Here is a 15,127-nt window from a genome sequence, read left to right on the forward strand (position 1 = left end):
CTAGTGTCATAACTGTTCATCTCGCGACGAAAGGTGCTAAAATTCAATAAGGCACTTTAATGAAAACAGAACAGTTTTTGTCCATTAGTTTTGATATTCGTTCGGTTGTGTAAAGTTAAAGAATGAATCGTGTAATAGTCGCATAACATCCGAACTGTAAAGGATGGAAAAAGCGCGTGCAGTTTAAGCAAACAAACGGTAATGCAAGTTTGTGTGTGTCGTGATCTGCCTCAGTTGGTAGGAATCTGTGGCCGCTACTACCCACGAAACTACTTCCCCAGTGTAGCAAAAGTGCTGGTAAACAGTTGCGCAAAACAGAAAAGGTGTACATACCCGTGGGAGAACCACGTTCACGCGTGGTGTGAAACGAAAATCGTACCTACGTTGTCGGAATGTTCTGCGCGATTGCTATTGCCACTGCCAGCGTCTCGGGCAGTCGCCGCGATTCACTCTAAGTGTAGAAATTTATTCCGAGCAATATAGATAGAGCAGGAAAAAAACAACAGTACGCAGTAAGAATCGTGGCCACTCGTCATCATGGTCGTCGGAGAAACGTAATGCAAACAGTCTTCTTACCGCAGACAGCATCCAGGCGGAAAAAACGGCAAAAGCTCCGCCGTGGCAGCACCGTCTTGTCGTCGTCGTCGATGATGCAACGCGATCAGTGTTTCTAGCATAGGGTAATAAGGGTTATTGCTTTTTCCCATCGGTCTATCCCTGGACTTGTACCCCGAAAACGTAACAGCGAAAACATTCATCTAGGAAAATAGAATTGCCCAAAACTGTCCCTCCTCGAAGTACGTGGCTGTGGTGGAATTTGTGTTTTCTTTTGCAGTTCAAGTTGTCGGATAGCTTCTCTTCAAAAGATGATTTGCTAAATGCTTCTCACTTGCCTGGAATCGCTAGCCCCGCGTGATCTTACCCACACACACAGTATTCCAATTTAACGTATTTTGTTGACCATTCCGTTCGGTGAACCCTTAGCAAAACGGTTAGGAAATGTTTCGGTTCTATTTCCGACCAGCTTCATCATCGTACATATTCTCATCGGGCAGTGTGAGCGGTGTCGCCTGATTGGTGTCTCGCGAAGGAATACTACGTCTTCCGCTGGTTCCATCGTCCAACGGAACGGAAGACCGGAACACGTTATGTAATAATAATAATAGCAAAAAGAAACCTGCCTACAATTGGATTTAGTAAAATAGTGTGGTTAGTGGCCACCGCGCTTATCGAAGTCGACCTTGGTAAAACGAGCCGAAAGCAAAACGCGGCACGGCTCGGTACGAACGTGTCAATTAGTGCAGTTGCCTCCCGAATAGAAAACGCAGCAAAAGTAACCAAAGCAACCTCATCGTCGGTTTCTAGGTGAGAAGAGTTACAAACCAGTAAAAGGCCCCCAGTGCAAGAAGAGAACGTCACACTTAATTGGTCACACACCAGTTATTTTCGCCATTTGGGCAGCAACAGCGCAAAGCAGCTAGGAGCTAGGTCTTTGGTCGCTTTTTAAAGTTGTTTTTTATTTTATTTTGTTCTCCTCTAAAGTTTTGTTGTTGTAGTAAAATTTATTTCTTACCTTCTTCCTCTTTACATTAGCGTGTTGCTTTCCAAAAAAGCGCGCATTTGTTGCACCTTGCGTTCCGTTTTGTCAGCACAATCCACAAAACCAAACAAACGTCCGGTTCTAAGCGTACGCTGTGTAGGACTCGTCGCCCGAATGTCCTCCACGTGTGGGGCTTGATTCTGCATCAACATCATCGTGGTGCAAAACATACTGAAGAAAACAAAGCGCCTCAGCCGCTTGTTTTGCGCATCCGTAGCGAGATAGGCCATCAGTGTTGTATTTACAAACAGATCGTCCGGTGGCAGCAACAAAAGGGCGTAGCGAAGTGGGGTGTGTGCATTCACTTCGTGCGTGCGTGAGTGTGTGTGTGTGTGTGTATGTCAGTGCATAGTCGGTTCGACGTACGGAGCGGATGCAGACACAAGAAGTTTATGTGCTCAGCGCATCGTCCTGCCAGTGTGCCAAACTGCTGTAAAGAACGGTGGTATCTCGTGGACATAAGATCCTGCGGCCGTCAACATTACATTCAACACATTATCATCGCGAAATAGTAGCAAGCAGCAACGACAACGAGTCATGGCTTTCAACGAGGTAAGTATTTACATTTGCTAACACATGTCAAACTGATGCTTTGATATTAATTTTAGAGTATGAAGAACACAATCACCTGTTGGGGCCCAGCAGCATCTCTGTAGACCATAAGTGAGATTGCTGGATATACGGCAGATACGCCAGTTGTACGCCAATACGAAACCGACTGCAGATGGACGTTGCAGGACATTTATCTTCTCCGGACAACGACCTTGACCGAAATGCTTCTCACGCTGCGGTTCATATGCGGGCTGTGCGAAAGGATGAGACAAATCTTCCATCATTATCGATCATGCTCACGGTGCGCCACTCACATCTGCTGGGCTAAACACTCGAGACAAATGTATCGCCAACAGCAAATGCGTATAAGTTTCATATCATTCGCGCCTGACCAAATGTGCATTCCTTGTCTTTTTGGACAAGGACATAGTAATGCATCAAAAAACAGCTCTCAATCGCGAAAATCGCAATAACGAGAATGGGAATCAAATGGGAACGTGTTGGGGTTAGAGGTGTGGCTTATTATCATCCATCTAGAGGAGTAGCGATTGGAAAGTTCCACTTTTTTTCGAAACGGAACGAAACAAGTTTTAATTTCAGAAAGGAACGGAACGAACCTTGCAGGTTCTTTGAACCTACTTTAACAAAAATCGAAAAGCGTCACAGTGTATGTGCAGCAGTTGTCAATCTAGTCTTCTCGTCTACCCAGCAATATTGTAGATCTAGTATATTCCTTCCTTAGAGAGAACCGCACTGCCAATGGCTTATTGAAGGAACGGAACGAACCTAATAGGTTCGGAACGAAATGCTCATCACTATATAAAAGTATCGTATATTGGAACAAATGCCTGATTAAGGTGTTATATATGCCAATGCTGCTGCTGCTTTCTAAAACTAATTAATATAACGAATATAACTTCTTAATTACGCAGCAAAAGTTTTGTTTTAACAAAATTACCACTAATTTAGCCCATAAAAACACTCAAAAGCAAGGAGATTTGTTAACACCCTATTGATTGCGCTGCGTTTGAATTGAATGAATCACGCATTTCGTTCATTATGAACAATGAACCGAAATGCAAGTCACAGTTTTCATATCTGGCGCGTTCTGTGTGCAGTAAATTTTAACTGTGTTTGGGGCAAAATGTTTCATCCGGGTTTAGATATCGATAAGAAATCAGATTAGTATGCTAGGCACCGTCTAGTTCGGATGTACTTTATGTGCTTTCGGTTATCTAGGTAGCTCTTGGGCCGTAGAATCGTTTTAACTAACATTAAGAAACGAACTGTAATATTAACGTATGCATTAAAAAAGCGACAAAAATGGTCAGATGTTTTATGCGCTTACGCTTTCACCTGATGGTCGGTCGACCGGTCAGCGGTCAATGTGTATTAGTTGTATACATGCTGTCAAAATTTGAGAGCTGTATCTCTTAATTTACAGTAGCTAGGACGAGAAAAGTAAAAGTTCTTTGAACAAAAGTTTGTTCGTACCATCTGCTCAATCCTTGCCCGAGAAAAAGTCACCCGTTGTGTCACATTTCCCGTTGCCCAGATGCTATCGGGCAAATATCTATCAGATTCTGGCTATTCTGGAAAAGGTAAAGTCACATCTAGTTTTATTTTCTCCAGACATGACACTGCGCAATGTGATTAATAATACAAGAAAGGCCCCCAATAGTTGCCACATGTATTCAAAAATACCTCAATGATTGTGAAGTGGTGTTGTTACCTAGTCGAAGCAAGCGCTGGAAAAAGGAGCGTTTAGAGATTCTGTGAGAAGCCAAATAACCAACCTTAGTGTGCTTCAGTGCCGACCGATCGCAATTTTCTAGAGCAATTTATAGAGGAATATTTATCTAAATAATTGCATCCTCAAAGTCAGGGATGAATTGATGTAATAGGAGACCTTTCAACAGAAAACGAACAAATTAGGTTTTGACAATTATGGTTTAAGTGCTGCAAAATTTTGCAAGATGTGGAGACATAGATTGGATAGTTTTTCCTTAAATTATAGATTAATTAGGGAAAACAATTCAATTTGATAGTTTACAGTATCTTTTACCGTTTAATTTTTCCATGCATCTGAAAAAAGTCGCTTTTAAGTAGATAGTATTTGTTTGTAGGTGACTAGTAAAACTAGTAATACGAAAAAATAGTAATTTTGCTTGATGTTAGTTATGATTCAAAGAAAACTCGCAGCATCATTATTGCTGTAGCATATTTCATGCGGCAGTGACTAGATTTTGTAGCGACTCTTCTCATTGGTACATTTCCATTTACCAGAAGCATGTGGGGTAATGGTTTTTTTGGAGGAGGTACCGCCATTTAAGCAATACTCTCAACCTTCCGATACTTGTGACCTTTCGTAGCAGTTTGAATTTTTTGGAGTTGTAGAAATTTCCCAGAAATACTCGTTGCATTGAAGCAGCATGGTATTCATCCGACATGGTTGTTTTTTTTTTTCTGTTGAAACAGAGTCAGTTTGATAGAAAGCAAAAGTGTAGTTTGGACCTAGATACTACTTGCACACCCAAACTGGAACTGCTTCGTGCAAAACAATGCTCGTATGTTTCACCCGCGCGTAAAAGACGCCAGTTCTCAACGTTAATGAAGGACAGTAGGAGATAGTGTGGGTGCATGATTGCGTGCGAATTATTAGTCATTTTTGCACGGCGGTTTCATCGGTCTGGGGTCGCACGCTCGTTGCTAAACGGAGAGCGCTGTTGGTGAATACAGGTGGGGAACCATTTTCTTTTCTGCACAATTATGAACAGTCATGATAATGATAATGAGTTTCCCGGCCATAAACAACCTTTTTTTCTCGTTTGCTCAAAGCGAAGGAACAGTGCGTTGCTTTGTAAAGAGGTTTCGCACAAATTTCAACACGTTTTCAAGAACCGTTCGGAAATGATCATTCTTTATTTGTTGTCTGGCAACTTTCCCTCCTGCGACATGAGTTTTTCATCTGTCTGATGCATTGTGCAATAAATTGACTTGCCATTACGGGCGGCTTTTCTGCGCGACACCACATCTAAAGAGGATTCAATATGCATAATAGAGAGCGAGGTAAGAGTTCAATGAATATTCATGTTCAACCGCTTTTCCTTGCATAATTTTTTTCATATTTTTTATACAAATAATTTATAAGTAAAAAGCAATTTACATTAGTTTGGAGTCGTATCCCAGGGATGGTTCTCCTATTCTTCGAATATGTGTATGCAGTCCGGATGTCTCAAGTGTCCACAAGATATGTGATTACGCCATATGCTTCTATTAGGCATTAGAAATTCCAAATCTCTATCATGTTAGCAGCTTCACATAAATGATCAGGTTTGGTAAGACCTGCTACTTTGAATATAGGTTGATTCCTTCTTTGCACAACGATCGTTGTATTGATCGATTTTAAGTGGTTCCATCAAGTGTGTGTAATGAACTCGGCCCAGTGAGCATAATGCTTATGTATGGCCGAATTGAAGTGCGACTGAAGTCAACAATCGCCGATTGGTAAAACATTACGCTCTTTTCCAACATTGATCGCGCAACGCACAACTTGTAGAAAGAATCATTGAGTATAAGAAAGAAAGAGAGAAAGAAAAGAGAGATGTTTTCCAAGATTTTTTCAAAGAATTGAAGTAGAGGATTCTTGAATTGGATATGGAATTCTAAGATAGCCTTTTTGTGATACCAAGTGTACTAACCGAACGGGCTTGGCCAGTATGATCGTTAATAATTATTTACTTTTTTAATTTCATCTTCAACATTTAAACATTAACATCGTCTCTTGCGTGTGATGTCTAATTTCAATTCGGCGCGGTGCGAAAAATCAAACGTTTCGTATTTTACCCCTTTTTGAATATAAAATAATTACTGTAAATAAAAAGAAAATGATTCTTGGCTGTGTTACACGAACAATACAAGCAAATCTTTGACCTCCAAAAGTTTTAAAAGTTGGTGCTCGTTAAAGATGTGAAAGAGTTCGGTACAATTTTGTTGATACAAATGCTTAAAGCTCTAAGACAATGGTGGCAAACAAACAGGTTCCATTATTTCAACGACAAAAGTAGGTCGGACATTGGCTTGTGCTGAACTGCTGCTACATTTTCAGCCTTCTATTTCATCTTCTCGGTGATGATCAACGCTCAAATGGCGCTTTACACACCCGGAGGGAGCCATCGACGGAAAACAAGTTCATTGCGAGAACTGCTGTAAAAACAACAGCAGGCGGATGATACCAAGCTCTACAAGCAACCGCGCACCGTGCGTAGAAGGAAGTGGATCCGTTTGTACCAAGCCGTACCGTTGACTTACTTATTGTGACAGGTCGGAATGCTGATGTAGCTAGCTGCGCGGTCTCAATGATTCTTTTTTTTCGCTGCATGCGTTCATAGGCTGGTAGCAGAGCACCTTTCCCCGAACGCGTTGCGTTCCCAGGGCAACACGTAAACACAACGCACCTCAGAGCAGCAACAATCTTGAGATTCCAATCCCTCCTCCAATCCAAAACCCGATGGTCAGGAAGAGAACGTGAATGACGGAGCTAATTTCTCCCACAAACTTACGAATCCAGCAGAGGAAGTGGGTTTCATCCCGCCGCAGCAACCTGCCGCAATCTGACTGACTATGCAAGCAGTACCCTTTCCCAGGCCGCCGCTGTAAAAGCTTCGATAGAGCATGTACGCAGCTCTTGGGCGCAATAATCGGCTCTTGAGGTAGCCTTAGTCCCGCGTCGTCTCTCAGCTATTCGCGTTCAGTATCTTTCTCTCGTCGGAAGCACACGGTTGTGCAGTTCGCAGCGTCCGCCTGTGTTCCCGACGGTTGATTTTAATTTCGTGGCTCATGTGCTTTCTTTTTCCACTGATCGCCGGTTTCGGGTGGTTTCCATCCTTGTGAAAACCAAATCCGGATTGGGTTTAACGTATCTTCAAGTTTGGTCGTCGATCAAATGGCGTGGAACCTGTTGTGTGACACAGATAGCTGTTCATAATTTGTCGCTATACGTCGTGGGATCCTTTCCCTGCATACGAGTGAAGAATATTGGGATAGTAGCAAATTTAGGGAAGAGCTCGCACTGTCGCAATTTTATTTGTCTATTTTACATCTAATTATCAAATTTAACTGGTTATTTTGAATGATTTATAACGTTCTGTACTAAATAAATTGAGACGTGACCGTTTTTCTGCTGTGCTTGTTGTCGTAGTTATTAAAAGTGCATTTACGGTGCTAAAGTGAGTTTAGCCGTTTGCGGAAATCGTTTTTTGATTATTTATTGGGTTGTATGAATCATGCGATTTTTTTTTTAAATCGTGAATTCATTTATCGGTAATGTGTTTGACAGTGTTGGTGTGGTGATAAAATTATTACAAATGCCTCTTGCCGCTGCTGGTAGTGGTATTACGACTGATAGAGTGCACGTCCGACAATCAAAGGGCCATTTAGTCGTTGCAGATTGTGATATGTGTGATTGCGACCGCTAATTGTACCTTGTTGTGGTTGTGTACATTCGTGTTGTTCGCTCTCAAGTGTTGTACACAATGGTGTACTCAAGCCGTGACACCTGCAACTATCCGATGTCCTCTTTGATGAGGACACCCGTGTCTTATGATCCGGGCACCACAACGACCACCGCCGATCCCGAAATGACGTCACATTCGTTGACGATGGTCGACGAAACGATTGTTCACGATTGGCAGATCAGTTCCGTCGGCATTGGTGGATGTACCGAGAGTCAGGAAGCATTGCTGGCCGCTTACCATCAATCCTCCTGCACCCCCGAACGACCATTGTCGGCAGGTTCTGCTTCCACCTCCTGGTCGGCGGCAAGTGGCATCGAATCTGCAACGGATGAGTTCACCGTTAATCAGCACCATCAGCAGCCGGAAAAACAGGTATCGAGTTCGTTTTGCTGTGTTGCTTTTTTTTCACTATTTTTTCTTTTAATTTTCTTATGTTGTGCTGTTAGACTTTGTGCTCGGTAGCCGGTGCTGGCCGGTTTCTAATGTTGAGGAACTTGGCCCAAATGTAGAAGTGGCAGGAAAATGAAATCGGTGATAGGCAAAAGATGGCAGCATCAAGTGGCCTACAAACCATCGGGAGAGGAAAGATGGGGATCGTCGGCAATGCAAGATTCTCCAGAAGTTTACGGTATTTTATAGCAGCCAAAGCTATTGCTGTTTGTAGATCTGTTTGTTTGTTGCAAGCAGTATTTTGGTTGCATTATATCGTTTTGTCCTACTTTCAATAATTCAGATGTTGTGTGTGTTTTTGGATTTATTTTTGTTAATAAATTCGATGTGAAATTTTTTTACTCGTTGAACGCTATCAGTTGTTCGTCTTTGAACGACCAAATTTTTGTAAAAGCGTAACTTATGGAGCAGGTGTTTCGTCTCATCGTTTTTTTTTTTTTGGTTTATATTATTCGTACAAATAAAAACAAATTTCTTAGAAAAAGAAGAATATTAAGGGATCAATCAGGAAATCGTGTCAATACGGCGCAAACCGTCATACTTAAAATAAAATAAAAAAAAACAGAAAATCGTCTCAGTTAATTATAACAATCAAATTGGCTGCCACTATAATTATGAAGTGTTTATCATTTAAATGTTAAAATACACCCTGTTTTGTTGTATCTTCATAACAAATATATAATTAGTTATGTTAACCGTTTGAAAAAAGTTGATTAGCGTGCTTGACAGTACTCGTTTGGTGATTGTATCTGAAATTTAGGCCCTAAAACTGGAATGTCAAAGTAAATTTGTTAAAGAAGATTTGAGGACTTCATTGCCGTAAAGTTAACATCGCATGTGTTGACTAAAGATTTGAGAACTTCTTATCCTTTTATCATTTATTGTTTGTTTCATGCGTGTTCTATTTAGAAAAAGGAGTAGACAAGATAAAAGTTAGTGATGGAAAAGTTCCACTTTTTTCGGAGCGAAAATAGTTTCTTTAAAAAAAAAGGAACACATAGGACTTTGTAAATTCTTTCAATCTTCTTCAACGGAAAATGAAAAGTGTAACTTTATTTCATCGTAAGGTTGTTAGCCTGGACTGCTTCTCTACACTATATCGTGGATGAAGGACGGCCGTTTTCCTGTAGAATACCGCACATTTTAAAATTAAAAGGTAGTACAAGAGTACGTTAGAGTGGACGTTTGGATATAGACGCAAGAAACTACCTTTTGATTATATTTGAACGAAATAAATAAATAATAAATTTGGAACGAAACTCTCCCTACTAATAAAAATTATATTCATCAGTAAATATCAGTAAATTCTGACATAGAAAGTAGTTGTGCGAGAAAAATTGTATCTTGTTCATAACATTGGCCAGTTTTAGCAAACGACAAGATTAACCATCTCATATCCCATGATGGTTCACCATTGACGATATAATTACGCTTTGAGGGCGGATATTCAACGACCGAAAGGCTCAGCCTTCAAAGCACAGTTTCTTTTAAAAACTGTGTTTTTTTTTCTCATTTACTTTTACTTTAGAAACACTGCACACTAGTGGCAACTGAACTGGTAGGCGTAAGGTGGCCTGGGAAAAGTTGAATGACCTCAAAAGCTGGTAGATTATTTCCTCTTCATTAACGGCTTACTTTCCTACAGCAGGTTGTCGGTGCATTTAAAAGCATCAAACATGTTTTTTTTTTCTGACCAGCAATGCAATATTTAGCAAATCAGATGTCATTAATGTGTTAAAATGAATAATGCATAAATTTGCCCTATTTTGGATAGAAATTTTGAGTATTTTGAGTGTAAAACGTTATAGCATATAATTATGGTATAACGTTATATAATTATGCAAAAAATGTTTATTCACCAATGGCTAGAAGAAATATTAATAATTGATAAAGCGATAGGAATAATAAATTACCATTCTGTCCTATACATTTAGGAAACAAAAATTGTGGATGAATCCATTAGCCGGATTCCTATGCTTCTTAAATGTATTGTACCACAAACATTTCATCCTTAAAATATTTTAGAGCTTAAAATAAGTACTATTACGTGTTACAAAAACTTGTTGTTACACATCTGTTCCACAATATTAAATATTAAAGCGAAGAAAGGTGATGAAATTGAAAGGAACATATTTACGTTTTCGGATGTATTATTTTTGAGAGAGTTGAAGCAACGTACCCTAAATTCCGGACAACTAAAGCCGATAAAACAAAACTACAGACGTACCTTGTTTGCACGCTTATCCTCTGTCGATTGGATGAAAAGTAATTAAATTTTCGCATCCAGAATTCCTGTCCTGGCACCGACACTCGATACTGGATGACAGGGTATCGATTTTTGGTATAAACGTTGTTCAAAAAGGACCCTCAAAAATAGGGTTACTTGTTTGGAGGGCCAGAATTCGTTCGGTTTTTTTTTTTTTTATTTAGAACAAAAAGGTACTTACTGTACTGTGCCTGTGCTCAGGCATGGTTGAGGGTGATGTTGATAAATTCAATCTAACGTTAAAAATATTGAAAATGCCACACCGTTCAGTAACGTAACATATTATTCATATTCGATGCTTAGTGCTCCGCTAAATATCGATCGGAATTTTTGCACTTCTAGCTTCCTACCTTTCCGATGTAATATCGCGCAGATAATCGATGAAATATTGCTTCATAGATTAGGGCTGACAGCTTTCATTATCCAGGCGGAAGTGAACGCGCATTGTAGCCATCGGTTGGTTAGCTTTCTGAACTTACATATTTAAAATACAATGAATGGCACAAAATGATGTGTGTGTGTAAGGGTTGGCACCATACATTCGTTGAGAGATTAAAGGCGCAGCATAGAAACATATTTGCTTGTTTTTTTTTTTTTTTAATTTCAATTTCCTACATCGTCGTCGTTCAGTTTTTCTACATGTAATGAAATGTGTCATATGTAATGTTCCATAACTTTATGAAATCTGTCTCTGCTCCAGATGGCATGTGTCCAAACAAGAGCACAACAAAAGTTGTTCTAATGGAGTTGGAGTTTAAACGAGAAAGGACATTAAAAGGAAAAATGGCTTGAAAGCATTAAGTACATTGTTCGAATGGCCACGCTTTGGAAACGTTTTGGCAATTCACACAACTGGAAAACATTGTTCATGAATTAGCATCAGCACACATCCTTATGATTATATTTATATGCTGCATGCAAGAGTGTACAAATGCGTTCCAACGGCCTGTTGAAGGCTAAGGATTGAATTTAATTCACATTAGATTGAGAGACAACATTTCCTTCCTTGAAAGCAATCCTTAAAGGACACCGAAAACTTAGCTATTTTTATGACAACATTCTCCCAAATTAGCTGATTTGCAAAATAATTAAAAAAAAAATTAAGAAAATGAGTATTAAATAGCATTATTTTTCTCAATAAGGGATGCGATTAGGCTAATAGTTTTTCTGATAAATGACCACGAATATATTTTCTAAATTGAATTAAGCGTTTGGTCTTTGGTTAAGATGAAGATGTGGAATCTATTCTATTCGCTGCATCACACATTCTCCAATCAGTAAATGGGCGGTTTTTTGAGGAAGAAATAAATCGTGTTTCCTTATTAAAATTCTTCTGGCGTAATGTAGTGTACTGTGGCGCTTTTTGTGTAAAAAGTAATTTCCTGGGGTCACAATAATTCTACGGCTAAATTATGTGACGGTATGAATTCTTCTTTTACTCCCAATTTTTTGTCTGCTGGATTGTAACAATCAACACAACGAAATAAATATGTTTCTTTGGTTTGTCTCGCAGTATTGCACCCATTCGTCTAATGGCGTTAGAACGTGCTACACAGTTCATTGTTGTTAGTAGAGCCGGCGTTTTTTTAGCATTTTTTGGTTAGCATGTTGGGTTACGCGCATCCTTTGAAGAGTTTTCCGAGTTTTTCTTTTGATTTTCACTCCTCGTGCTCTAGATTTGTTCCGGTCTCTCGCTCTCTTTTTTCTCTCAAGTCACGGTAAAAGCCCGAGCATGTTTAATTCCAATTTAGTTTCCACTCGGAAAAGCTGCTCGAATACTGCTCGAAAAGAATCGGGTTGTCTCTCCCTCGAACGTCCGAATGGCACAATATCATCCTTCCTTTCATCCTTTCGACCGAATCGGCTACCTTCGTCGGGTATGTTATGGTTTTCAACTGTCCTCGTCTGAAGCAGAGCAGGCTACCCACGGCTTGAGCGAATGCTTTCAAATCAGACGTTCTTTAGCACTAGCAAGTGTTACACAGGGTCGCAGTTTCGCAGTACGAAGCGATGGAAATTGCCCTTCCGTGATTTTGGCCAGTTTGGAAAAGTGAAAGTTTCCTATTTAATTTTCATTTCGTTTTCGGGAAAATCGTGCCTTCCACCCATTAGGCGTGTGGTGATACGTTACTGTTTAATGTGTGTATTTGTTTTGCGTGTTTGTGTGTATCGCGAAATAGTTTTCCCTGCGGAGGCCACGTTTCATACGATACACATGTTATGTTGAGAGTCGATGAATTTTTCGTGTACCACACTCGGTTGATAGTGTCGCTGGGGAGCAATTTGTAAAATCGAAAACATATGTCCATTGCAGTGTAGTGCACTGGGCTTTTTGCCATTTTTACTTGACAACAAGTACAGTACACAATTAAAGAAGAAAAAAGAAAGAGAAAACAATACAGTGTCGCTTTGCTGTTTCTCGTCAAAAAAGTGAATCAACGGTGAGCTAGCATAATAAATAGCCACCATTGATAATCGCGTGCAGCGGTGCAAGGCAGGTGTGAAGAAGAAACGGATCAACTTCTTTAAGTACATTCTCTCATTTACGATATTTCGCCGTTGGAAAACAGTCCACAAGGCTGAGGAGTGTCCATCGCCCAGTGGATTTGCGATGGTGCTCCAAAATGCCTCTGGGATTGCAACAACCACACCCGCCTCTTGCAACGATGGCAGTGCATCCTCTCATTGTGGCCAGCAATATATCGATGCCGATGCAATTAGCTACGATGGAGATGGCAATGGAAATGATGTTCGTCATAATATCAACTATGTCCTTTCTGCACCATCTTCATCATCATCATCGATCCATTCGCCGACCACCGATTGCAACCGGAATCGAATAGTAGCGAAGGTAGACGAAGCGAAATACCATCATCATGAGTCACCCAAGCTGGTGATTCATGGCAACAGCAGTCCCAACAACCTTCATAAGAATAGTAATAACCAAAGTACTGGTGGAAGCAAACGTCAGCATCCTACAGCAAGTGGGAAAGGAGTATGCACATCGTTTTTTTCCTCGACCCATTCATCATCGCAACCGCAGAACGATGTGGATAGTTGTCGCAGGACGAAGGCACACAATGCTGGCTGCCGGATGTCGATGGTACGTTAGTACATTTTGCACGAAAGGAAATTTTATTGTTTTCCAGAAATGCTTAAGGATTCATTACAACTGCAATTTGAATTATTTCTTCGTTTCGTCGTAACAAAATGGTAGACGAAGAACAAAGATGTCACGGTTCATGAATTTAGGTTCATGTAAAAGGTGGATCGTACGTTATTTGGTGCGTTATCGGTTTGGTTAATGGAAATATGTGGTGATTTAGATAATCCTTTAAGGAAACAAATTATTTTTATCGATTTTTGAAAGACTAACTTACATTTGGGTGCAAAAAAGAACCACGTAAATCAATGAGATGCTAAAGCTAGTGCAATAATATACGCAGACCACAAAATCATTTCCTTTTATAGCCAGAATTCAGGAATATTGTGCCAGAACGTAATGCCTGGACCTTAGGAAATGGCGAAAATGAATAACTTTTTTATTGGATTATATCCCTGGACGCGCGCGGTAGTGGCAGGAAGTGGTCATTTTCTGTGTCCCTGTATTCGCTACCGTAACGGGCATCCTGGTGTTGATGTTTTATTATGTTTTTTTTTGTCGTTGTATATTTACTCTACCCTTTCATATGTCAGAGGAAAATAAATCGACCGTTCGTTAGTTAGTTAGTTTGAGAAATAGTTTTTTCCCCAAGGAAAGGCTGCTTATGGCAGCGTCGATTGTAAAGTCAGATGTGGTTAGGGTTGTCGTGTAAAGTCGTTCTTTCAATAGAAAGTTTTAGTTGATTTAGTATCTAAGTTTTAAGTAAGTTTTAGTATCATTAATGTAAAAGTTATGTTTTTTTACAGCTATTTCTTATCATTTCGTCACTATCCGACTACATGGCAGCAATGAGTCCAATAAGTCATTCGTTGGCCGGCATCACCTAGTAGGTTGTTAAGCCATGAAGAAGAACATTATGAATGTGTTTAATGGTTTATCCACTATGAGGATTTTTACTCCGCTTCATTTGGTGATAAGTGACCTAGAAAATTGTATTTGAAATTATGCTTGATCCTTGTGTCTATATACTTTATATTCATGAGTGACTTCAAAACCCTATCGATTAATATAGAATTTAATGTGGAGACAGAAGAGGTCTACATCGTCCAGTACAACACTGTCCTTCCTGTGTGCGTTTAACGCGTAAGGCTTTCCACTGATTGCTAATATCCATAAGCAGCGATCGATACATTCTAAAAATAAAGTGCTATTCGTGGAAAGTCCTAAGCACCGCTCTTGTTTTCACTCAAATTGTTTGTCGAAGCAAATATAAAGTCCTGTAATTGCTGGTGCGGTGGTAGAAAAGGTAGTGGCGTCGATATTTCACACGACAAGAACAGGTATGGAGTCTCACCAAAACTGCTACGCGGTATACATTAGTCAAACGATTCATTATACAAACTAGCAGATGTAGTTGTTAGACCAAGAAAAAGTCACAAAAATGTTCATGAAAAATATGAAAGTAAAATATGAAAATGATGAACTTCACATGATCGTGCGTCATAAACGTTTAAACGTTTCGTAAACGATTCTTCTACTTCTCTGGCACTACAACCATAAGAGGTCTTCTTAAGTATGTCATTACTAGCTTTCTGTGCTGGATATCGTCAGTCCAGCAGGACCTGCCGTTTGACTAAGGA

At 40.0% G+C, this 15,127-nt stretch overlaps 2 protein-coding genes across 4 annotated transcripts in view; both read left to right on the top strand.

Annotated features, from left to right (window-relative positions):
- Nucleotides 1-15,127, top strand: part of LOC126565276 (UPF0430 protein CG31712) — a 39,459-nt gene that overhangs the window by 21,903 nt on the left and 2,429 nt on the right. The window lies entirely within an intron of this gene.
- Nucleotides 2,068-15,127, top strand: part of LOC126564084 (serine/threonine-protein kinase 24) — a 40,108-nt gene continuing 27,048 nt past the window's right edge. Inside the window, exon 1 of one of the 3 annotated variants that reach the window (XM_050221009.1) lies at nt 2,068-2,152. In XM_050221009.1, coding sequence (XP_050076966.1) covers nt 2,138-2,152 — 15 coding nt within the window. In that variant the 5' untranslated portion in view covers nt 2,068-2,137. Of the gene's footprint in view, nt 2,153-7,649; nt 8,041-13,361; nt 13,488-15,127 lie in introns of those variants that run through there. The other 2 variants (XM_050221007.1, XM_050221010.1) reach the window with 2 other exon arrangements.

This window comes from Anopheles maculipalpis, chromosome 3RL, assembly GCF_943734695.1.
Source record: "Anopheles maculipalpis chromosome 3RL, idAnoMacuDA_375_x, whole genome shotgun sequence".
NCBI classification, from domain to species: domain Eukaryota; kingdom Metazoa; phylum Arthropoda; class Insecta; order Diptera; family Culicidae; genus Anopheles; species Anopheles maculipalpis.